The 25,448-nt window shown below is 45.3% G+C and overlaps 1 protein-coding gene across 1 annotated transcript; it reads right to left on the bottom strand.

The window, feature by feature from the left end:
• Positions 1-8,019: 8,019 nt before the first annotated feature.
• On the bottom strand, positions 8,020-25,234 carry LOC102818601 (BPI fold-containing family A member 1-like). The gene is made up of 11 exons (XM_006860763.1): positions 25,126-25,234; positions 23,907-24,123; positions 17,825-17,929; positions 16,597-16,728; positions 15,499-15,583; positions 15,329-15,392; positions 14,654-14,739; positions 13,703-13,885; positions 11,202-11,255; positions 9,927-10,079; positions 8,020-8,091 (listed from the first exon to the last, which is right to left on the bottom strand). The coding sequence occupies exons 1-11, from the start codon at positions 25,232-25,234 to the stop codon at positions 8,020-8,022; spliced, it is 1,260 nt and encodes a 419-aa protein (XP_006860825.1).
• Between the last annotated feature and the right edge of the window lie 214 nt (positions 25,235-25,448).

Consider the following 25,448-nt stretch of genomic DNA (forward strand, 5'->3'; position numbering starts at 1 on the left):
GAAACTTCTGGTTCTTGGAAGCAGGTTTCCAGTGTCGCCTGAATGTCCAGATTGAGAGCTTGGAGTCCCGGGTCCAGACTTGGGCATAATAAACTGAGGGTTCTGAATCTGGAACTTTAAGTCTGGGATGCTGGGTCACGTTCTGTCGTGACAGCTGAATTGGGCTGGGTGTCATCAGTGTCCCTAACAGTTCCTTATGTTTGTGAAGGGGAGATTTCACCTCCAAACTCTTGGGGAGAATTATCTTTAACCCTAGTTTTTTCAGACAAGGAGAATAGGCTAAGAGATGGCAGAGGCTTGAGTGAGATCAGTCATCCAGGAGGCCGTAGGCCCACCTTTAACTCAGTTCTGACAGACTCTGTTTCTCTGCTTCATCCCTAATGTCTATTCCTGCTCTGTTGTTTAAGAGTGAGAGTTCTTTTAAAATAGGAGACAAAAGAAATGAAGGGAGTCTCTAAGACCTGTCACCTCCCACTAATCTTCCTAAGCATCTTTTCCTCAACCACTGCCCCTCCTCAGACTCAATTCACTCTGGGAAGGAAGAGGCAAGGAGGCCCCAGGGGTGGGTTCAGAGCAGACAAATCCTGATGGCCCGTTATTCCTCTGATGGTTTTCTCTGCCCTGGGTCGTTATGAAGGGGACCAGACATGATGACCCACAACAACAGCAGAGCCCGATCTCACCTTGCCTCTCTGACATTTAGTTAGGCTGGGTGGCTCTAGCTCCCAACCTCTGGTAGATCATGGCAGCAGGTTCCAGAGGAAACTGCTGGGTGTCAGATTGCCCAAGTTTTAGGGACCTTGTGGTCTAGGTAAGGGTAACAGGCTTGAGTCAGATGAACCTCAGTTTTAATCCTAGCTCTGCTGCCCTGGGTAGGTCTCTCTGTCTCCTGGAGCCTCTGTTTCTTCAGTTGTAAGATGGGGTAAATAACATTAACTTATGGGACCTTTGTTAAGACACTGAAGTTCTCAGTGAGCTCCTATGGTCCTGATCTGTTCCCTGAGGAATTCATGTATTCCTTCAAAGATTCAGTTTTCTCATTTGCAAATGGGGGCATATCTAGGATGGCTATGAGGAGGAGGTGAGGGATGAAGGTAAAGAGCCTCCTTCACCTGCAGAAAGGGGTCATCTAATGTCTGAGCTTGGAGGTGCTGCTGAAAAGTTTGAAGAAGCTCTGACCCCTCACATGCAGTTCAGGAGGGACCCCTTTCCCTAGCACTTACCTCAGAGAAGTCCATGTAGGCTTGGCCAAAGGAGATGCCCTTGATGTTGGGTAGTGGAAGACCTTGTTTTCTGAGTTGCTCTGTGAGAGGGGTGGGAAAGAGAACTCAGTGTCCTGGTGGGTAGGGCTCTCTCTGGGTGCAGGACAAAGGGGTGGCATGGGGACAGGCTAGCTGATTTCTGCTGCTCCAACACCCAGAACAGGGAAGGGACTCAGCATGTCGTTTCTCCCCCTCCTTCCCCAGTCAGCAACTCCCAGCCCCATCAGGTAGCCCTGGATTTGCATTAATCCAGTTCCAAAAGCCAAGTCCCCAAATGGCCACATTACCCACTTACTACAAATCTATTTTAAAGAAATTCTTCTTGTTCAGTGACATTCTTATGAATATATTCTTCTCAGCAGCATTTTAATGAATTCTCATTCAATTTGTTAAAGGCTTTTAAGGAATGCAATGAATTTTAACCTTCTTATTTAATTGAAGTCCTGGTGTGGCGCTGTGGGTTAATGCACCAGACTGCAAAGCCGTTTGAACTGCAAGGTCGGCACTTCAAGCTCACCAGCTGCTCCTTGGAAACTCTATACAGGGTCGCTATGGGTTGAAATCAACTCGACGGCACTTAACAACAACAACATTTAATTGAAGGAAACTGTTGGAGAGCTTCTAAAATGCTACAATACTGGCAGAAACAGAAAATGTCTCAAAAAAGGATAAGAAAGGCATTATAAATTGATAATTACCTGTGAAACACTGGACGTTTGGTTATAGTAGTGAAAAAATCCATTATATATAGCAAGAAAGGAAACTACTCATGAATAAACTCTTATCTATTAAATATATGAAAATAGCCCTTAACTAAGTTTTTGATTATTTTTATATTATTAGGTACTGTCAGTTAGTCATCATTCATAGTGACCCTATGTACTGTAATAGAAGGAGATTGTGGTCTTGTCCCCTGTTATCCTCACAATGTTTGCTATATTTGAGTCCATTGTTGAAGCCACAGTGTCAGGCCATTTTGTTGAGGGTCTTCCTCTCTTTTACTGATGCTCTGCTTTACAAATCATGATGGCCTTCTCCAGGAACTGGTCTCTCATGATAGTATGTCCAGAGTACTTGAGACAGAGTTTCACCATTCTTGCTTCTAAGTAGCCTTCTTCCAAGACACATTTGTTCATTCTGGCAGTTCATGGCATATTCAATATTCTTCACCAACACTGTAATTAAAAATCTGCCAATTTTTCTTCCGGATTCCATATTCATTGTCTACCTTTCACATGCATTTGAGGTGATTGAAAATACCATGACTTGCATCAGGTACACCTTAGTTCTCAAACTGACATCTTTGATTTTGAATATTTTAAAGTGGTCTTTTGCAGAATATTTGCCCAATGAAATGTGTCATTTGATTTCTTGACTGCTGCTTTTATGGGCATTGATTGTGGATCTGAGTAAAATGAAATCTTTGACAAGTTCAATGTTTTCTCCATTTATGATATGGTTGCTTATTGGTCCAATTGTGGCAATGATGTTAGTTTTGTTTACACTGAGGTGTAATTCATACTGAAGGCTGTAGTATTTGATATTCATTAGTAAGTGCTGCAAGTCCTCTTTCAGCATGCAAAGTTGTACCATCTGTATATCTAAGGTGTTACTGAGTCTGCCTCCAATCTTGATGCCATATTCTTCTTCATGTAGTCCAGCTTTTTGGGGACACAGGCATTGGTCAAATGGTCTACACTTCCATAGAACTCACTTCCCTATGACCCTCTACTTCCTAGTTGTTGTTGTTAAGTGCCATCAAGTCAGTTCTGACCCATAGCGACCCTGTACAGGGTTTCCGAAGAGCCGCTGGTGAGCTTGAACCGCCAACCTTGCAGTTCAAACTCCCTGCATGCTATTATCTGCTTCTGAGGAAGCCTAAATGAAGATAATACTGCTCTGGAAAATTTTGAATTTGTTACTGACTTCTAAAGAGAAGGGAGGAGTCCTGGTGTGGCACTGTGGAATAAACACTGGATCACAAGGTCTGTTTGAATCACTAGGTCAGTGGTTCAAACTCACCAACTGCTCCTTGGAAACCCTACATGGGACCTCTATGAATTGGAACCAACTCAAAGGCACTTAACAACAACAACAACAATAACAACAACAACAACAACAAAGAGAGGACTGATGTTTCAAAAAGCTCCAATTTCTGGCATCTCTCAAAAGATGAAACAAACAAACAAACAAGTGTCCTGCTGGCAACAAATTACTGTGCTGAGTGTTAGCTGTCCGCTTAGGTAGAGTAAGGTCTCCACACTTTGCCATGGGTCCCACTGGGGCTGCTCCACTTGGTCCGTTACCTGCTTGGCCCCTGCAGGCGTTGGTAATGTGGACTTTGGGTTCTATCCCCTCTGAAGATCCTTCCTCTTGTCCTGATAATCCATAATGCTAACTTCCACCTCTCCCAAGAAGTCCTTCCTGGCCACTGATTTCACTTCTCAAGTGCTGCCTGAGAGATGAAGAAGAGGACATATACAGCCCCGTCCTCCTCATCTTCCATACCCTGGATTCAAAACGCCTACCCAGCTTCCACTGTCTAGTTCATGGCTCTGCTTGACTGACCCTGGGAGACCAGGCAGGAGTCAGCTGCAGTTCTCTGTACAGACAATCGGGAAATGGCTCGTGCTATCCCAAACCACATGGAACGTGGGACATGAAAAAGAAAGTGTGGCTCACTGTTGTACTGGTCCATAAACACCCTTCTAAGAAGATCCAAGAAAGAGGTATCCAGATGTTTTTTCTGCAACAAATAAAAGGAACAGGCAAGTCACTTCAGTGGAGTCAGCTGACCAAAGGAATGGAAGGTCCCAACACACAGATAGATGCTCACAGGGGATCAGGAGAAGTTCAGGGACTGAACATTTATAGGGCATTCAAGACAGAGGACAAAAGTAGTAAAGTGACTGGGGGTTTGGAACAAAGAAGCCCTTGGCCTATATTCCAATGACTACTCCCCAGGGCAGTCCTGGGGAAGGGGGAGCCAATTGCATTGTGGAACCTCAGAGCTACAGTTGTCCAGAGACTGACTTTGGGTCAGTTCAAGGAGGAATTCTCCAATGCCAAGATAGTTATAATAGGGCCAGGAATTGTCTCATTGAGGTAGTGAGCTTTCCACCACAGGGATATTCAAGGGGTCTTGATTAGGGTTGTCCCAACCCATTTGGAGAGATTAGAAAAAGACCCCCTTTTTTCAAGACACTCTTTTCTCATCTAGTGGGAAACATTAGTAAACATGCATATTTGTCTTGTCTGTGATGGGGGTGGTACTCCTCATACATGTGACACCTTGTACATTGGATGACCTGTTCAACCATCCATGGTATCCCTGGTCTGCATAACCATCCTACAATGATATTACAGAAAAAACCTGGGCAGATCATCTTTGGAATTTCTCAACCCTGAGATTCTATAGAAGTAAAGATGGAGCGAGACCTGGTGGAATAGGGATATTTTCGAAGTGCTTCTCAATACATGTTCTCACTCAGCCTTTTTTGTTTTGTTTTCCCCCTTGCAATCTCCCTCCATCAGGACTAAAGCATGAGTCTCACAGAACTGAGGCTATTGGGATGTCCCTAGTGTCTGGGAGAATGGGAAGGGAACAGGCAGGGCTAGTGGAAGTTCAGCTAGTACAGGATCAGGAACAACCTCCCCAGGAGGAGACCATGCATTCCACCCACAGTGGGGGCAGTACAGCACCCCAAGGAAAGGGAGGGCCCAGACAGAGATACTACAGCAGAAACCCACATGCTGCTACATGAGTACAAGTATCTTAGGATGTCATTGGGAAGCACAGGGGTGGTGATCCTTGGAGAAGGGACACATAACTCTGTTGGGAGTGCAAACCGTGGTTTGGCTGAATAGCTCTACCAAAAAGGCAGTTTTCAACCGGTAGAAAAGGGCACAGTCTTGAAAACCCTATGGTGCACATTCCTACTCTGCAGCACATGGGTTACCATGTGTTGGGATCAAATACACAGCAATTGAAATACTGTCTACTTTATTATGTAGTTTGTTGGTTTTTAGCTGAGCTCATCCTGCTGGAATGTGAGCACCAATACATCCTAGGTACCTAAGCCAGGGACAGACACATAGTAGATGCTCTACAAATATTTGTTAGATGTATGAATGGGTGAAATGTCCTCATGTCTCCTGTCCCCATCAATGGGCATGGGAACCACACAACAAGATGAGGTCAGTGATAGGAAGTGAATGAGGCTTTCAGTATCTATGCCACGGCCCTTTTCCAGGACTGTTCATGGAGATTTTCAGACTACAGGGAGGGCAGGACTAAGGGAAGAGACCTACCTGCTTTAGGGGATCAGTGGAGTAGGCATCCAGGGTCACCGTAGTGCTACTAGAGAAAAGAAATCACTCTTTTAGGTCATAGCAGCTGCTTTCTGGGCATGTCACTCAGTGAGCAGCAAGTCATAGAATCCCCGTGTGAACCCAGAAAGCCTTGTCGCCTCTCTGAGCTTCAGTGCCCTCAAATGTACAGCAGGCATAATCTCCTCTGGAATCTATTTGCTCCCGGTGTCCTGTTGAAGAACAAATGTGAGGTGTGAAAGGGCCAAGAATATGAAGCTTGAGGATAGAAATGGCAGCCAACATAAATCAGAGTACCTGCTATGTGGCAGACATTGACCTGAACCATCTCATCGAATTGGTCCCACAACGTGGCTCATTTCACAGCTGTTTGTGTGTGGGAATGATGCCCACAACACACCCTGTGTCTGCTGTGTCCTCACCAGTTTTCTCCTACAGAGTCTTTTCAGAGCCAACTGTGTCCCTTCTCCCTCCACGTTAGTTTGCAGTAAAACCCACACCAAACAATTGCCACTGCCACCATGGCAATACAAACCAGTGTATACTGAGTGTTTCCTGTGCTTTGTGTGTTTGTGGCATTTTATCCCATTATATCCCCAGATCTAACAATAGCTCTCTTTTACAGACTTGAGAAACTGAAGCTCAGAGATCTTGCCCCAAACCACACTCTTACCCCCTTTATGGCTAAAGGCCTCCAGCTGAAAGTGACCCCCACTGAAGATAGAGCAGGGGGTCTTGGTGACGAAAACTTGTGCCTTCCCTGTGACCCCCCCCCCCCAAATTGGAAAACAGACAAACCACCTTGCTTCTGGGGTCTCAAGAAACAAAGCTTGTCCCTGGGCACTTTCAAAAGATGTCTGATCGTCCACCTGCAGAACGTTGGATCTGAGTCCTAAACACTCTGGGTCCTTCTCTCGGTCTTAAGTTGTCCCTGCACACAGCTCCAAGGCCATGCCAACATTTTGCCAGCCTGGCCCAGAGGAAGCCAGGGGACTATCACCTAACGATGACTGGGTTTCTGCTGATACTCCCCATTTTGTTAATCATCTAGCTTCTTTCAGACCAGAGATGGAAACTGCATTTCTTTGAGTGTACCGGGTATGTTTGGCAAAGGCTGTGTGGGAATGGATTTTGAAGCTGCCTCTGGGTTTAGTGACGGCTTAGAGTTGTCTGCCCCAGGTGCATTGAGGGGCAACAGATCTCTTCAAGTTCTCTGTTTGCCAGCTAAGATTTAGGTGATTACACCCTCCCTTTTTTCTGTTCTCATGCCACCTAAGTTTCTTCTCTGTCACAGACTTTTCCAATCATGTTAGCCCTGAAGCAGGATAAGAAGTTTTAAAATTGGACAGACTTGAGTTCAAATCCTAGCTCTGCCACTTACCAGCTAGGGCAAATCATTTTCCCTCACTGAGCCTCAGGTTCCTTTTTTTTTATTAAATAGGGCTAATAATACCAATATCTAGGGATATTGTAAAGTCCTGGTACAGGGACCAGATATGTAAAGTTCTAAGCACAATGACTGACACATGGAAGGTGTCTCAATGAGGGAATACTAATTCCTGAATGCCTTTTAACCACACCCTACAGTCCTGGTGTGACACTAAGGATTGATGCGCTGGACTGCAAAGTCATCTTGAGCCGCAAGGCCTGCTGTTCAAGCTCACCAGCTGCTCCTTGGAAACCCTATACAGGTTCGCTATGGGTGGGAACCAACTCGATGGCACTTAACAACAACAACAACAGCAACAACATTCTGATGGGAATAATAGTGCCTCGAATGTTCTGTCTATTTTATCCCCCTGAACTCGCTCTCAGACATTTTGAAGACTGAGCACATAGTAGTTGTTTGGGGAATAAGTGACATGACATATTTAGAGCTGGCTCTTGCTATAACCCTAATACAGACATGGTGAAACCCCTTTAATAGGCACGGGCTTCATGCTCTCAATTGGCATTTGGGGGCAAGCTGGAGGGATTTCATATTGTCTTAATTTTTAGTCAATGAAATCCTGCCTTCAGCCTCTCTCTTCTCTAAAATACTTGGCTGCCGTTTGTTGAGTGCCTAACACCCTGACAGAGATATCACATACGTGAGTTCATTGAATTCTCATATGAATAGTGTGAGGAAGCTTCAGTCACACCGGACAGATGAAGAAGCAGAGACACAGGGTGTGTGGTGTGCCAAACGTCACATAGCTAGGAAGTGGCTGCCCTGGAATTTGAACACAAGGCCTGCTGACTCCAAAGTCTTTGGTTTTTACCACTAGACTCCTCCCAACCCCTCTCCTTCCACACAACACACTGCTCCACTGTCCTGAGCTGACAGCAGGCATGGAAACAACACCCTTAACTACATTCCCTTGTGCCATGTCTGTTTCTCGTTTTCTGTCAGCCATCTTAGCTTTTTTGAATATACAAACCAAAAGCATCACCTGTCTAGATGGATCTGGACATTTAATATCCGGTTTCTTGAGGAAAACACAGCCTTCGAGTGGAGTTTCTATGAGAAATTAAAATGAGGTCATAACAGGAGAGAGAATTCTGTTGAAGTCAGAAGCACTTTCTTCACCCCTAAGGGAAACCTGCAAGGTCAGTGGTTCAAGCTCACCAGCTGTTCCTTGGAAACCCTATACAGGGTCGCTATGGGTCGGAATCAACTTGATGCCACTTAACAACAACAACAACAAGGTGAGCCTGACCCAGGCCAGGGTATTTTCAATAGCTTCATGTGCTTGTGAAAGTTGGACAGTGAAAAAGGAAGACCATAGAAGAACTAATGCATTTGAGTTATGGTGTTGGAGAAGAAAGGAGCTCTGGTAGCGTAGTGGTTATGAGTTGGGCTGCTAACAGCAAGGTCAGCAGTTTGGAACTACCAGCTGCTCTGTGGGAGAAAGATGAGGCTTTCTTCTCCCGTAAAGATTCACCGCCTTGGAAACCCTGTACAGGGTCACTGTGAGTCAGAACCGACTCCATGGCATATCACCACCACCACCACCATTGGAGAAGAATATTAAAAGTACCAGGAACTGCTAGAAGAACAAATCTGTGTTGGAAGATGTATAACTAGAATTCTCTTTGGAAGCCAGGGTGGTGAGACTTGGTCTTTCATACTTGGGACATATTATCAGGAGGGACCAGTCCCTGGAGGAGGACATCATGCTAGGTAAAGTGGAAGGTCAGCAAAAAAGAGGGAGACCCCCAACAAGATAGATTGGCCCAGTGGCAGCAGCAATGGGCTCAAGCTTAATGATTGTAAGGATGGTGCCAGACAGCACAGTGTTTTGTTCTGTTATTCATAAGATCGCTGTGAGTTGGAATTGACTCAAAGTCACCTAAAAACAGCAACACCCTTATGAGTACTTCTCCAGGGTTGACCTCCAATCATGTGGCTCCTCTTCTATGACCTCAGGGTATTTCTTTCTCCATCAGTTGGTTCACACAGTTTAGAGCTCAAGAGTGTGTGTGCTTTTGTGGTCGAGGGCACCCATGACTGAGAGTACCCCTGGAGGGTAAGGGAGGATAGGGTAGGATGCAAGTGGAAGGGACTTAGCTCAGTTAGTGGAAAGCCTTTTGCAATGAGGACCACTTAGCAGTAGAATCACTATTGCTGGGAGCCAAAGGACTCCTCGATTTTGAGGTCATTTGTGGGTCCCAATAATTCACACGGTCACTTTATAAGCTAGAAACAGAGCTCCACCAATAGTCAGAGATGGCTGGGTTTCCAGGCCACAGTGTCAAGCCAATTAAGAACCCTGGAATGTATTGTTTACACTGAGATGGTGAGTTCACAAACACCCTTGTCTGAAGTACTTCCTTCCCAAGTACAGTGTCCGTGGGGTGGGAAATAGAAATGCCACAGGGACTCAGAATGGAGCAACCAAAATTTTTGGAGGCTATATTTCTCCAGAACTCTTCCAAGAGCCCAGCCTTTGCTTCTTTGCCGCTTGGGTCACCTTCTCCCATAGAGTAAAGAAACAGAGATGTGTTGATCCCCTCCATGAACAGAGTTCTGAACTTCCTCCCATTTAGTGGACCGGGCCTTTCAATGCCCAGGGGAGACATATAAGACACTTACTAACCAGCAAAGCAAGGGCACCCATCAAATGGCTGCTGAGGAAGTCTTTGGGGGAGCCCTGGAGGTGAACTCAGGGAGCAGGTGTTTGAGTAGTTTAATATTTTAGCAACAGGTGTAGCTGTCTAGGTGTGGACTGAGTCTTACTGGATTCCACGGCTGTGAAGTTTGCTGCTGCTCAGCTCAGAGTCCGCAGACCCTGAAGGGCAACCTCATAGCTGACCTACACCTCCCATGAAACAGGCACATGTTATCTCACTCACCCAGGAAACAGAAGAGAAGGAGGTGTTGCTGGGTCCCAGCAGCGCCAGTGAGCCTGGCTGGGTAAGCATGGCCATGCCGTTGTCCAGGTGGACAGTAGGAGACTCTGGCGTGCTGATGGTTAGTACCATGCTCTCTCCCGACAGAAGAGAAGCCTGATGAGGTTAAAACAGAGAAGGTGCAGGAAGGAACAGAAGATGGTTTTCCTCAGCACCCTCTTGGAAGATGGGAAGAAGACCATCTTAGGTGCCGAGACATCTGGGCTGTCTTTTGAGCTCTGCAGAAACTTGCTATGTAATCTTAGGGAGCTTGCTTATTCTCCCTGAACTTCTCTTAGGTGGGAGTAGTTTCCTTTTTGTGGGCATGCACCATACGTAAAAACATAAATTTTGGAGCCATATATCCAGGCTACTACTTATAACCTGTATGGATTAAAGCAACTTTCTTAATTTCTCTGTGCCTCAATTTTCACATTTGTAAAATGGAATGATAATGGCACCTACCCCATAAGGTTATTATGTGAGGATTAAATGAGTGAATTTATGTGAGGAACTGTAGAACAGAGCTTGGCACATAGAGACACGATATATGTGTCAGCTATGGTTTGCCCACCGGTGCCATATGCTCAAAGCCTTTGAGAGATGGTATTGTCATAGAGTGAACGTGGGTTTTAGAGTCAGGAGACTGAGATCAAATTCTGGTTCTGCTTCTCGTTACTGGATAATGTGAGATTCACCTTGTTGAACCTCGATATGCTCACCTGTAAAAAGGTGGTGATAGTGGGAGGTTGTTGTTCAATAAAACTGATGTATATGAAGGGGCTTCTTGTGTGGCACTGTGGATCAGCACTGGGCTATGAACCACAAGGTTGTCAGTTCAGACCCACCAGCTGCTTTTTGGAACCCCTATACCTACTCAACGGCACTTAACAACAACAACAACAGCATATGAAGGGGCATGATGCCTATTGTCTACCGTGTGCACATCTGGCTGCCTGAGGGTTGCCTGAAGGTTGGGATCTTGTTCAGTGATGAATAATAGTGACGGTCACACAACGAGGCTCCTGGGCTGGGCACTGAACCAGGAACCTTATGTATATTACTTGTTTAATTCTTATAATCCTTGTGAAGTAGGTGCTGGGGATTAGCAGAATCCTTAACAGAAAACCTTGGCTAAATGGAGCATTCCCATGTGGCCCAGCCCAGCCCCCATCCCAGAATCTTTCTTGAGACTCTGGCCAGGTTGCTGGGGGGGACAAATTTGGGGAACACATCTACCTTGGGCTCAGGATCCAGCTCTCTCAGCCACAACAGCTGAACGAGGTCGACAGCCTGAAAAAGAGCAAAGCAAGTGCTGGACTTTAGAATCTTGAACAGGCTGAGGACCTCAGTGGGGCTCGATGAGACGCCACTGCCCCTGACTCCATGCACCACTTGTATGCCAAGTCAGCCTCATCTGAAAAGAGGCATTCAGCTGCTTTCTTGGCATGAGTATCTGGAAAGGTTCAATTTGTATTGTTCTCATGATGTCACTCTAATGTGTTAATATGAAAATTTCCACAGTAGGCTGTTGTTGGGTGATGTTGAGTCAATTCTCACACACCGCAAAGTTGAAGGAATTATAGAGAGAACATTTGTATACTCATCACTTAGATTCTGCTATTAACATTTTCCTATACTAGATTTGTGAATCATATTTCTACTCATTTAGCTATAGTTTTCTTGATTTTTAAAAATCACAAACAATTATAGACAATACTACAAAAGTATTCATTCCAACACCTCTTCCCTTTCCCCACTAAAGTCTGTTCTGAGGGGTAACCACTGTTGGCCATTTGGAGTATATGCTAACAGACTTTTTTCTACACACATACAGTTGTGAACAAGGAGCTCTGGTAGCAGAGTAATTATGAGTCGGGCTGCTAACCTCTGGGTAAGCTGTTCAAAACTACCAGCTGTTCTGTGGAAGAAAGATGAGGCTTTCTGCTTCCGTAAAGATTTACAGCCTTGGAAACCCTATGCAGGGTTGCTATGAGCTGGAACCGACTCCACGGCACAACCACCACCACCACAAACAGTTATGAATAGTTGGGAACATTCTAGTCTTGTTCCTTGTTTGTTTCTCTTAACACCAGTGCATACAGAACATTCCCATTATTTTTAACAGATGCATATGATTCCAAACTATATGACCACAAACTAATTTATAGATATCAGTTTTTTATTGATGCATACCTGTTACCTTTATTTCCCCCATATAATGGAGGAAGTTGCAAAGAACATCCTTGTACATGCATCCTTGCTTTATGGCATATGAATTTCTGTAACATGGAATTACTGGGTTCATTTCTAACTGTCTCAGAACTTCCACACCTATGTGGGATGAAGGAACAATACAAGGGCAGAATTCTTCCTGATCCTTAGACAAGTTACTTTCCCCACCTGGTCTTTGGTTTGCTTGTATGAAAAATAGGGCACTAACATTAAACTTCTTCCAGATATGGATCTTAGGATTTTATTTATTCATCCAATATTTATTGAACATCTACAATGTGCCATTCACACAGTACATTGTTTAGAGTTTCTGCCCTTGTAATGGGGAGATAGTGGATGAACAAAATTATATCTACATATATAAACACACACATACACGTATACGTGCATGAGGGTAAGTAAAAACTATTGGTACAAAATCATAAAAACCTTTCTTAAACAAAATTATTAAAATGTGAAGCTGTTATTTTCTAACATATCCTCCATCTAGGCCTATACACTTCTGGGAGCAGTGTTTCCATTTCTCTAACCCTTCCCCCCTAGATTTTGCACTCTTCAATTTACACCATGTCCAAATGGCAGTTTTGGCATTCAAATTGTGTTCCTATTAAATGTTCTTTGAGTTTTGGGAACAAAAAGAAATCTGAAGGGGCAGATCTGGGGCTGTAGTGTGGCTAGGGTATGATTTCCCAGCAAAATTCTTGTAGGACAGCCCTTTCTACATTCGAAAACTGAGTACGTGCATTGTGATGGGAAAAAAATTCCTTAGTTCAATTTTCCTGACCTTGTTCAATGCAGTTTTCAATTTTCTTAAAATTTTTCATGATTTTATTAGAATCCCAAAGAAAAGTAGTCATAACCTTCTGAGATGACCTCTCTGCCCTAAATTCAACTGCTTCAGCAGATTCTTTCCGAAGCCTCTGTTTTGATTGTTGTTGTTGTGTGTCATTGAGTCAGTTCCTCCTTATAGCGACCCTGTATAGTGTGGAGGGACCAGTCCCTGGAGAAGGATGTCATGTTTGGTAAGGTGGAGGGTCAGAGAAAAAGAGGAAGACCCCCAGTGAGATGGATTGGTGAAGTAGTGGCATCAATGGGCTCAAGTGTGGCAACAATTGTGAGGTTGGCCAGGATGGGGCAGTGTTTCGTTCTGTTGTGTATAGGGTCGCTATGAGTTGGTACGGACTCGATGGCACCTAACAACAACATCATGTTTCCAAGGAGTGGCTGGGGAGTTTGGACTGCTGACTTTATGGTGAGCAGTCCAGTGCTTATTCTACAGTGCCACAACAGGATTCCTCAATAAAAACTTGTTGTATAAATGAATGGATAAGTGTTATGTTGGTTCTGAAGTCAGAATAGGAAGTTTCCAAGTAAGGTCCACAGAGGGTAAATGGCATGCGTAAACCCACGCTGCTAGACATGTCACTATCTGGACTTTGGTTTCTTCATGTGAAAAATAGAGCAATAAATCTATGTGCTACTATTTCCCCATTTCAAGCACTCACCATGGGGTCCTGGGCATCCACGTGGATCACTTCACTAGTGTAGAGGCAGGAGAGGATACCATTGTAGACTTCCTGCCAGAAGACCAGGTCTGCCATGCTGCCATGGGCTAATTTGGGGAGAGGCTGAGGGGGTTGGTGGTCAGGCCATTGTACTCTCTGGTGTTGGCCACAAGGGGTCACGAGCTTCAGAGAAATATGGAAGAAGAGAAATTCAGTGAGACCCACCTTCCTGGCCAAGAATTCTTATAGCTGATGTATGAAGACTCACAATGTGTGAGGGTTGGGCACAGTCCCAACTGAACCTCACAGCAGTCTCACGGAATGAGAACCATCTTTGTCACCACTTGACAGAGGAGGAAACAGAGAGGTGACGTGATTTACCCAAGATCCCACACAAGGTAGCCTCTGAACACATGAGCCTCATTCCCTCACCCCCTCCTTCACTTGACCCACATTCCCTTTTCTGTGCCTTTAACAGCTCCTTCCTATCCACTCAAATCCCACTCATCCTCCTGCCCCACATCTTATGATTCCATGGGGACAAGGAAGGGCTGTGGATGGGGAGCTGGGTAGACAATGTAGCTATCTATCCCTGTTCCCTCTCTGGGCCTTGTTTACCCATTTGAGGATCCCTGGGGTATTGTGTGGTCAGCAAACAGCCTGGTCACCTTCCATCTTGTTAGAGCCTTATTCTCCCTCACTGGAGCCCTGAGTCTCCTCCTCCCCTCAAGGGTAGAGGCAGAACGCTCTGGGGTTAGCACCTGCTGCCTTGGGACTCTCCATTCTCCTTCCCTACTTTTGCTCCTTCCTTTGCCTTTACCTATCACCTCATTTTCTTGCGCTCTCTCCTTCCTCTTTCTTTTCCTTTCTCTTCATGTCTCTACCTACTTTCCAGAGAAGCCCCATCTCATTTTCTTCTTTGTCCACCCTCCAGACCAGGTACAGGCTCACCAGGATTTCCATAACGATGGTGTCTTTCATGAGCTCTGTGGTGATGACGTAGTACTGGAAGTCCTCTGCACCCGAGATGGTTGGAGCTACAATGAGGATATGAAACTGGGGCCCAGGTTTCCTGTGGAGGGACCTTGGGTAGGGAGACATTTGTTCTTTTCCACTTAGGTTGAAGATCCTTGAAGGGTAGGCCTGTGCTTCTTGTAATGGAAATTTATTAAGTATGCACAGTTAATAAATACACTTTTTTATTATACTTCAAACTACAAGGTTGGTGGTTTGAGCCCACTAGTGGCTCAGTGGGAGAAAGATGAGGCTTTCTGCTCCTGCAAAGATTAACAAGCCTTGGAAACATACAGTGTTACTATGACTTGGAACCAACTTCATGACATTTGACAACAACAAAAACAACAACTTAGTGCAGGCTATTTGTATTATTCTAAACAGTCCTGCTCAATGGGCCTATGATGAATCCCATTTTACTGACTGGGAAACCGAGGTTTAAAAGAGAAGAAATGACTTACCATGGTCACAAACTACACTGCCCTTTCTCTTCCTCACTAGAAAGGAGGGTTGGTCTGTGTTGTACCCTGGTCTATTTCCAGAGCCTGGAACAGTACCTGGCACATAGAGGGGGACAGAAGACAAACCCCACCCTGGCCAAGAGCAACGTACGCAAAATAAACTGCAGCAGGTCTTCCAGTAGTAAATTGAGGAGGGTTGAGACCTTGGGGCATACCTGGAGGGAAGGTATGAGGGTCCTTAATGGGGTTGGGATGAGGTTATGGGACTCTCCTTTGGGGTTACAACCCTAGGTGGGAATGAGGGGAGGGTGGGAAACTCACTATCTTCTGCAACAGAAAGGGCAGCACTTCATCCAAGGTTTTTGACACTAACTCCAGGGCTTCGTTCACCAGGAGGGGATTTATCCTAGGGACAGAGGACCACGATGGAGTCTGAGCTGAGGACACCTCTATGTGATGTGGAGGTTCTGAGTGTTTCCCTTCCCTCCCCTCTCCTTGTCTTCTCTTTCCTCTTGTATTCTCTTTTCTTTTTGTGCTTTCTTTCTCCTCTTCATTTCTTCCTGAGTCTCCCTCTCTGCTTCTGTTCCTTTATTTCTCTTTCTCATAAAGTGCAAGACTTCCTGAAGGAGGTGACTTTTGCCTTGGGTAAACCTAAGAAAAGGATCCCTGGTGGCACAGTGGTTTGGTTGGTGGTTCAAACCACCAGCCAGCTACTCCATGGTAGAAATACATGTCAGTCTGCTTCCATAAAGATTGCCAGCCTTGGAAACCCTCTGGGGCAGTTCTGCTCTGTCCTACAGCATCACTAGGAGTCAGCATCAACTTGATGATAATATATTTACATATATATATATATATATTCTTATATACTAATCTAAGAATGGAGTCCTGGTGTGGCACTGTGGACTAATGTGTCAGACTGCAAAGTCATTTGAACTGCAAGGTCAGTGGTTCAAGCTTACCAGCTGCTCCTTGGAAACCCTATACCGGGTTGCTATGGGTCGGAATCGACTTGACAGCACTTAACAAGAACAACAACAATATAATAATAAGGTTCTGTGCTAAGGGGGTCACATGACGTAGCTCATTTCTTTCCTATCACGAACCCATGCTGACTGGGTGATATGAGTGAACTTATGGTACTGGTGAGGATACTGGGGCTCCTTGAAGCCCAATCATTGCTGTAAAATAACCAAGCCAAGATTTGAACGTAGTATGCCCATGCTCTTAGTTACGACATCCAGCATGGCAGCATGTGTAGTCTTGGAGACCCACTTACCCCTGACACCCCTTGTCATTATAAATAGCTCAACTGCAAAGTAGCCTCCTACCCTGAGTGTTCCAACAGGACTGGTGCCTGGAAGCCTGGCCTCTGCCCCTGCCCCTGCCCAGGGAAGCATGGGGCTGGCCCGTACTCACGTCTCCAGAAGCTTGATGCTCAGGTATCCTGGAGGGGTGTAGCACTCCTTAAGGACCACCTTAGTCTTGTTCCTTGTCTGTTCCAGCCCTACCCCAATGCGGATATTCTTGATGATTTTGAGCCGCAGGATCCTAGAGGAACAGCTTGTCTGGGACAGATTCCAAGCCCCAGCCCCAGGTTGAGATCAGCGATCCCAATCTGGTGGCTTTCAGGATGACACACGGTGCCTGGAGGGCTCAAAGCAGAAAAACTGGGCGATTTCATTATGCAGAGGGATTCCACACTTTGGAAAGCTTTAAGGCTCTGACAATACTAGACAAGGTGTCAGCCACCTGGGGTTGAAGGTGACCTCGAGACGGAGTGCAGGCTTCTCAGTTGGCCACCTTCCCACCAGGTGCCTCCTGATGGTGCTGTCATCACAAAGACAGGGATATATTTATGGTATAGCAGAGACACTTCTCTCTGTGCCTTTGTCTCCATCAAAGAAATATTTGTGCTCACATCTTTCTTAAAAAGGGACGCTAGGCCGAGAAGATGATATTTCACAAGAAAATCAGGAGCAGGAATAGTCCTAAGTGACAAATAAGGATATTTTTGTTGAATGTGCAAGATCACCACCTCTGTTGGCTATTGTTGTTGTTAAGTGCTGTCAAGCCACCCATAGCCACCCTGTATAGGGTTTCTGTGGAATGGCTGGTGAGCTTGAACCAATGACCTTGCGGTTCAAACCAACTTTGCAGTCCAGCTCATTAACCCACATTGCCACACAAGGTTGGCTATTAGCATTTGTAAATCTAGGTCTGCACAATCAGCCACATTTTAGGAATTCTGGCAATAAACTCTCATGTGGTAGAAACCTGGTAACACTCATTGTATAGGTGAGAAAACGGAAGGATCAACCGTTTTCTGGACTTCAAGCTGAGCTTGTCCCATTCCCTTCTCAGATTCTCCTGGCTCATCTACCTGCCTGACCATTTCCTCAGCTTGGTTGTGTGTCTCTTGGCAGGACAGTCAGAGGGTTTTATCTTAGCCTCAGCCACCAACGCCCGGTCTCCCACTCTGTGCCTCAGTAAAATTGGATTTGATATGTGCACAAGTAAAAAGGAATATTGAGACCCTTGTGGTGACATGAGACCCTGCATGGCATCTCTCATGCTATGGCAGTGAGAGGGATTTGGCTGCCTGGCACCCAAGTGGATGAGAAGAAAGCACCCACTGCACACTCACCCCTGGAGTGAGACATACAGTTTGCAGCGTAATGTGACTTGCAGCAGGCTGTAGCTCAAGATTTCCAGGGTGACCTCGGGTCCTTTGGCATCTTCTATGACCAACCTGTGAGAAGCATGTGGGTTGGAAGTCATTTACTCCTTGCTGGGCTTTGGGGACTCTGTGTCTAGACACTGGGGGCAGGAAATAGAGGGCCCTGGAGCTGGAAAGGTATCATCGAGGAAGCTCTCTGATCAGATGCTGGGTAGACTGAAGCCTTGGAGGGCTTGTGGTCTGACAGCCTGATTCTCCTACTGGCCTCTTCCCTCTCTACAGTGCCCTGGGATCCTTTGGGGTCAGCTGATATGGTGCTCTAGCATCAGCAATGGACTGTGAACCACCAGGTCAGTGGTTCAAATCCACCAGCTGCTCTTTGGAAACCTTATACAGGGTTGCTATGAGTCAGAACCGACTTCATGGTGCTTAACAGCAACAACAACGGAGTTGGGATATGAGGCTGCTCTGTGGTTGTGGCCCATCAAGGACTCTGTGAGTCAGGAGAGTGTGTCTGGAATGACTGGACAAGGGCAGAACCCAGGAGGGACAGGGTAACTCTGGGGGAAATCTCTTCCCTTGACCACCAGCCATCTCAGAACAGTGTGGGCTCTAGTTTCATTCAGTCTCCACACCTTGCAGACCTGGGCAAGTCCTTCCCCTCTCTGAGTCTCAGTGTCACCCTCTATAAAATAGGGAGAATATAGTGGAGAAGCTGTCAATATGCATTGAACTTATCTGAATTCAAGTAGAAGGCTTCTGCAAAATACAGATGAGTGTATGAGAGTCTGGGAAAGCCAGATAGCTGTTGACCCCACCACCATCAGCAAAATCCATCTGTCTTGCTCCATACTGGGCATTTAAAAGAAAGAGCATCATCTATTCCCTTCAGTGACTTCAGCTTTTTGAGCTGAAGGGAACCCAGAGCTCCTTGTATTTTCTGAACAATTGATACAGGCAGAGGATTCCTTTGGTACTCACTAGAGCAATCTGTGGGGTCTTGTTGATGTTCCACTGGGTCAGGCTTCCTGAAGCTGTGTGCCTGCCTCAAGGCCTCTAGAAGGGTCTTCAAGAATGACTTGGACCTCATGGAAGAACAAACAAGATGGCGGGTATGGTGGAAGTGCAGTGAGGAGCTCTGTCAGCAACAACACAGAATACCGGACCAAGCAGGCTCAGGGGATGGTGCCAGAACTCTGAACCACATATAAAGGAATATTTAGAAGGTTGGAAGATTCACAGCTAGGGGAATTTGTAGCAGAAGCAAGAAATCCATTGCTTTCTAATTCAAGACGTTCAGCTTCTCCAGGAGCCACCATCTTGGATGAAACCAAGCGGGGGAAGGATCAGAGCAGCGGCAGATGTCTGAAAGAACCATGGAGATAAAGGTGTGGATGCTCTTTTATTTTTATTTTTTGGTATCTGTTGATTAGTCTCTCGCTGTTTACGCACCTCCATGCTGATGACTTAAGGGGGTGCCTGAGTGAGTGGACACCCAACTCCCACTCCCGGAGGTTTCTATTATGCATGTGCACAGATCTCCTTGAAATTTAAAGTGACAGTTTCCACTTAAAACCAAACAGCAGCACAAAATGGCACAGCTGGCCCTGAACTGTTTATCACTAGGAAAAGAGCCTGAACAGGGATTGTGGAGCGGGACAGGCAGACTAAAATGAAATGGGCCAAAAATTAAATCCTGAGTTACGTCACAATGACCAATGGTGGCATCTTGAAATTTCTCAGGAAGAAGAGTGAAAAAAGAAGCCATCTCCTGATCACATCTACCTGGAGGCATTCAGAAAACATAAAAAATACCAAAATACACACCCATCTAAGTATTAAGGCCACAGATAACTCCCGAATATGCCCCCCAAAATCCCAGAAGCAGATGACCATATCTGCACGTGTCCAGAAACGAGATAAAGTGACTGAGGCAAATGAGCTGGAAGTGAGACCTACACTCCATACTGGAATATGGGCAGGTTTTGGAAATGCCTGAGAAGGAATTCAGAAAAATGATTATAAAATGTATCAAAACACTATACAATGGAGTTGACAAAAATAAGGAAGAAGTCAGGAAAGTGCCATAGGAACAATCAAATAAAATAGAGCATTGGAAACAATTCAAAACCTACAGAAAGAGTTCCAAATGATTAATGACAGAATATCAGAAATAGACAATACACTGAAAGGGCAAAGGAGTAGAATTGAAGAGATAGAAGCCAGAACTAGTGATCTAGAAGATAAATCTCTCAACACTTCTAAGATAGAAGAGTAAATACAGAAAAAGATGAAAAATCTGAAGAAGGCCTAAGATTCATGTTGGACAACATGAAGAGGAATAACATAAGAATTATTGGCATTCCAAAATAGGAACAATTACACAAGTCCACAGAGGAGATAGTTGAAGAGCTTCTGGAAGAAAATTTTCCTAACATCCTGAAAAGTGAAAAGATAAGCATTCAAGAAGCTCAATGAACCCCAGGATGGATAGAACCTAAAAGACAATCACCAAGACATATAATAACCAAGCTCTCCAAAATCAAAGATAAGGACAGGATCTTGAAAGCAGCTAGAGAAAAGAGAAATATAATATACAAAGGCAAGCAAATCAGATTAAGCTCGGATTTTTCCACAGAAACCATACAGGCAAGAAGGCAATGGGGAGACATATATAAAACCTTGAAAGAAAAAAACTGCCACCCAAGAATCCTCTACCCAGCAAAGCTGTCAATCAAATACGATGGTGTAATCAAAACATTCCAGGATAAACAGACGCTAAGGGATTTTGCCAAAGCCAACCCTGCTATGAAAAACATCCTAAAGGAAGTTCTGTGAACTAAGAACCAACAAGAACAGACCACAACTACAGAATGATGTACATGGCAGCATCACCCTGAACTCAATTGACAAATGGAAAAGTAAAGAACAGAATAAAATTATACGAACAAAGGATCTGGCAGGTCTATGATCAAAACAATTACAATGCGATAAACACAGAGGTAAACACAGAGGAACAGAGATCCAGGTGGTGGGAAAGTCAGGTATATTACAGGATAAAATAGACTATCTTAAATGGAGGGAATATAAGGTAACCACAACAAGGGGTTGGGGTGGGGGGTTTAGTTCGGGTGTTGGGGAGGGCAATACAAAATGGGGGAGGAGGCAGAAGAACAAAATAGAGAGGGGAACACTGAGACAGGTTTGCATGGCCTAAGTGGGACAGTGGTAAATAGTGATACATGCTCAACCTTGGAACAACAGGTCTGTGTGATACAGGGATCTAGTCATAGCTTGAAGAGGGGAAATGATACTAAAATGCTTGGCTGTCTTATGAATATTGCTTTCCCTTGCCTACTATTATAAAATTGACAGTTGAGTGGGATAGAAAGGAATGTTGGGAAATATGATTACAGAAGACTTGTAAGCCCGTCTTCAGTCTATAACTGATTGGAATACCTCAAAGGGGTAGAACTTGCCCAGTGAAATAGTCCTCTTGCAAAGCCTTTGCAGCATATAGGACCGTAGGTGGAATCCGCAGTACCATTCAGAACCTTATGAGGTGGGACATTCCCACTAGCAAGGACAAGCAGACCAGCCTGGAACAGTTACAGCAAGAGAAGATACACCTTCAAAGAAAGATCATCAGTAAAAACCCGAAACAAAAATGTCAGCATGACTGGCTACTACAAGAATAAGCAAGCTGTTCGCCAAGAAGCCATTAAGGCAAGCAATCAAGTTCCTTCAGGACAAACTTCTCTCTAAGACTGAAACTCAAAGGGAGCACATGAACAGGCATGCAAACTTGCTGGTGACCACATTGGTCTACTGTGGAAGAGGGGGAAAGACAGCAATGAAAAAATGGGCTGAGTTCAACCACAGTCCATTGAATCCCATTGACCTGGAGATGAGAGAGAGAAGAGGAAGGGCTGGTTGGTCCAAAGTGTGGTGATACCTGGGGAAACTTGAGCCCATGGACAAGGACATAGCCACAGAGGACTAGAGCTGAGAGTTGAAGCATCCAGCTGATATGAAGTGAGGGGAGATACACAAGAACACCCAAACTTGCAGATAGTACACATTTGACCTAGCCTCAATGACTTGAGAATTAGAACACGACTAGAGGAAGATTACAAAAAAAAAAAATTTTTTTTTTTTGATAAAAGAAGCAAGGGTAAATTGCTACAATCTGATGAACCTGACCTATACTCATGGAAGTTGTAACTCTAAATACCAACAGAGAGGGAAAGAGTCTTCACATCAAGTGTCAATGCTATCCCCTCTGTACACAGGGTAGATAGGGGCGGGCAACTAAGATACTGGCTATCTAAAATGAGGGACGATGAAGGCATAAAGTGACTGGCTTACAAGGTTTTAAGAGGGAGTTTAGTTTAAGAGTATGGGGGGGAAGAAAGAGTCCCCACTGATTAGTTTTCATCTTGTGTAAAAAGATGGGGTAAGATTCGTATGATTCAATAGTGAATAATTGTTATTACGACTAATTGCGACTGTCACAATTGTAAAGGTAGAAGTTGTGTAACAAAAACAGGAGAGTGGTTAATCTTACAGTCCAGAAACAGAAGGCCCTAGGGCCATCAAAGGAGAAGAGCACAAACAGAATGTGGGACTTTATCCAGAGAAGCAGCGACACCAGAGATAGAGGCAGAGAAGGGGGCATGGAGAGGGGGAGTGGCTGAGGACTCTAGACAAATGGCAAGAGAGGGACTAAGAGCGGGTGGCCAGGAGGCAGACTTGCAGAATGTGCCCTTTGGAGATTTAAATTATTATATATGCCTGAGTGTTTTTCTTGTTTAAAGCTAAAGTGAATTGTTTTTGTTGTTGCTGTTGTTAAGTGCCGTGGAGTAGGTTCCAACTCATAGCAACCCTGTACAGGGTTTTTGAGGCTGTAAATCTTTAAGGGAGCAGAGAGTGAATACAGTGAAATATCATTAACTGATGGTACATGGAGGGGATTATAATCATTGTAATAAAACAAGGTGTATCATTTGTTGATTATAAAGCTGATGATCTTGCCCTGTAAACTTTCATTCAATCCACTATGTTGTTGTTGTTGTTGTTATGTGCCGTGGAGTCGGTTCCGACTCATAGAGACCCTGAACAGGGTTTCCGAGGCTGTTAATCTGACTCATAGTGACCCTGAACAGGGTTTCCAAGGCTGTTAATCTTTATGGGAGCAGAACGCCTCATATTTCTCCCGCGGAGCAGCTGGTAGTTTCGAACTGCTGACCTTGTGGTTCACAGCCCAATTCGTAACCACTACGCTACCAGAGAATCCACTATACAAATCTTAAAAATAAAAAAGAATGACGTGGACCTCATGGCGTTTCTCCGTGACCACAACCCTTGGCAGCTATGACCCTCCCAAGCTGAAGTCCTGTGCCAGGGAGAATGTGTAGCGGCAGCCAGAAGGCATAGGGTGATGGGTTATAGTTCTAGCACTAATTATTGCCTCATGGGAGGTCAGGCCAAATGTGGCCAGATTTTTGCTTTTTTGAGAGAGAATTTGGAAATTCAGGTTTCAATGAAAACCTTCTTGATTTTTCCTTGTTGACAATTATTTAAAAATGTTAAACAAAGCTGCAAATTTGCAAAACCCAGGTGTAGACTGAATGTGGCTAAGGTTAAGATCTCTGAGTTAGACTTGCAGTGTGGCACAGTGGTTTAAGTGCTGAGATGCTAACAGAAACGTTGAGGGATCAAACCTATCAGTCACTCTGAGGCAGAAAGCTGAGGCTGTCTGCTTCCATAAGTTCCACTTTACCCTATAGGTGTCACTGTGACTCAGAATGGACTCAGTGGCCATGAGTTGTTCTTAGAGAAATTCCAAGGGGATTGTAGAGGCTTAGGAACAGTCTGAATGTACTTGCTTCCTTAGAGGGGAAGACCCTCTAAGGAAGCTGGGCCTCCGCCCACCTTGTGAGGTGAGCCAGTAATACCTGCTCCACTAGACAGGTGAGAATACTGAGGCTTAGGGAAATGGGCCGTGCCTGGGGAACATGGAAGACTGAAGGCAGCCTTGGGGACTCACCCGCCTGCCCTGATCAGCTCCTCCACCACTGGAAGCTTCTTCCCTGAGAGCAGGTCCCCAACTATTGACAGGTCAAGGCCCGTTTTCTTCTTGGAGAGGTTTTCTCTGACGAAGGGCAGGTGATCCAGGATGGGCATCCCTTTACTCATGTCCCCGGTCACAGGTATCTTGGTCATGCGCTCCAGGACGTGGTTCTTTGAGAACATGTCTGAAATGTCTGAGGACACAAGTCTCTTTGTGTGGGGCTTCACCTTGCTTTCAGCCATCCAACAAACTCTCTGTAGCAGCTGCCCGGAATCAGGTGTTGAGATAGTCATTCAACAACAAGTACTGATTCAGCGCTTACTCTCTTTGGGGCTCGAGAAAACAGAAGCAATGAGACTTTTGGCCTCATGGAGTCTACATTCTTGTGGGGGAGACAGATAATAACCGAGCAACCTGATAAACAAACAGGGTGAATTTTGAAAGTGCTACAAAGAAAATAGCACAAGAGTTGAGCTGGAATATGGGAGGGATGAAGGTTTGCTTTTGACAGGGTGGCCAGGGAGCTGAGACCTGAATGAAGTGAATGATTGAAAGATCTGGAAGGAGGGCAGTGCAGGCAAAGAGAATATGAGGCAGAAGCACTGAGGCAGGAATGTGCTTGATGTGTTTATGAGACAGAAAGACCCATGAGGCTGGAGTATGGTGGGCATAGAAGGAGGTTAATGGACACCAAGGAATTCAGGCTAATATAGGGAGACAGACAGATAAACTGACAGCTATGATACACTTGGGTAATCTACAGAAGAGGATTTACCCAAGGAGAGTCCAGCGGAAGGAGGGACTCCTGCCTGAGGAAGCAGGAAGGGATTCCCAGTGGAGGCACCTTAGAAGATGAGTCAGAAGGTCACCATGGCCAGAAGGAGGGAGAGAGTATTTTAAGTGGAGGAATAGCAGTAGCAAAGGCAGGGCAGCTGAGAAGTCTAGGACGTGGTCAGGGAAGGTGGTGGGAGGTACCAGCAGGACCTTGAATGCCAGGATGAGGAGCTGAAGTTTCTTCTGAGGGAACAGGGGAGTCATGGCAAGTGTTAGAGCAGGGGAGGGACAGGGTCAGGCCTGGATAAAGGAAGGTACATTCTGGGGCTGAGTAGGGAGTGGCCCAGGGAGGAGAGGCTGAGAGCACAGAGGTGGTGTTCTCTCCCACCCTGCCCTAGATTCTTGCCTCCTTAAAATTTACCTGTTTCTAGCTGATCTATGCTGATCCGATGGAAGAGCAGGTGCTGGGCCTCCCCTCGGGTCTGAGGCAACAACCCCCAACACAGCAGTAACCCCCAGAACAGCAGCATTTTCTTGGTCAGGACCTGTGGACACAGAGCTGAGAACTCCAGAAACCATCTTAATATCCTCCCTGGGGACCCAGCACTTTGTGGTTTCCAACTCTACTTCTCTCCTAAACCATTTCTCCATGCTTCTTCCCTCACATCCTCCCTTAGTTCCTGATGCAAGTCCCTGACCGCAGGTTTCACTCCCCACCCTACTCATTTGTGGATAGAGTCCCTC

Source organism: Chrysochloris asiatica, unplaced genomic scaffold, assembly GCF_000296735.1.
Source record: "Chrysochloris asiatica unplaced genomic scaffold, ChrAsi1.0 scaffold00039, whole genome shotgun sequence".
Lineage (NCBI taxonomy): Eukaryota > Metazoa > Chordata > Mammalia > Afrosoricida > Chrysochloridae > Chrysochloris > Chrysochloris asiatica.

Bases quoted from the DNA above. Each gene is read 5' to 3' on its own strand.
- LOC102818601 (XM_006860763.1), bottom strand. From the start codon at position 25,234: ATGCTGCTGTTCTGGGGGTTACTGCTGTGTTGGGGGTTGTTGCCTCAG. The intron at 24,124-25,125 runs GTAAATTTTAAG...TTGTGTCCTCAG, and splicing joins CATAGATCAGCTAGAAACAG to ACATTTCAGACATGTTCTCA. The intron at 10,080-11,201 runs GTAGATGTGTTC...TAACCTCATCAG, and splicing joins AGCTGGATCCTGAGCCCAAG to GCTTCTCTTCTGTCGGGAGA.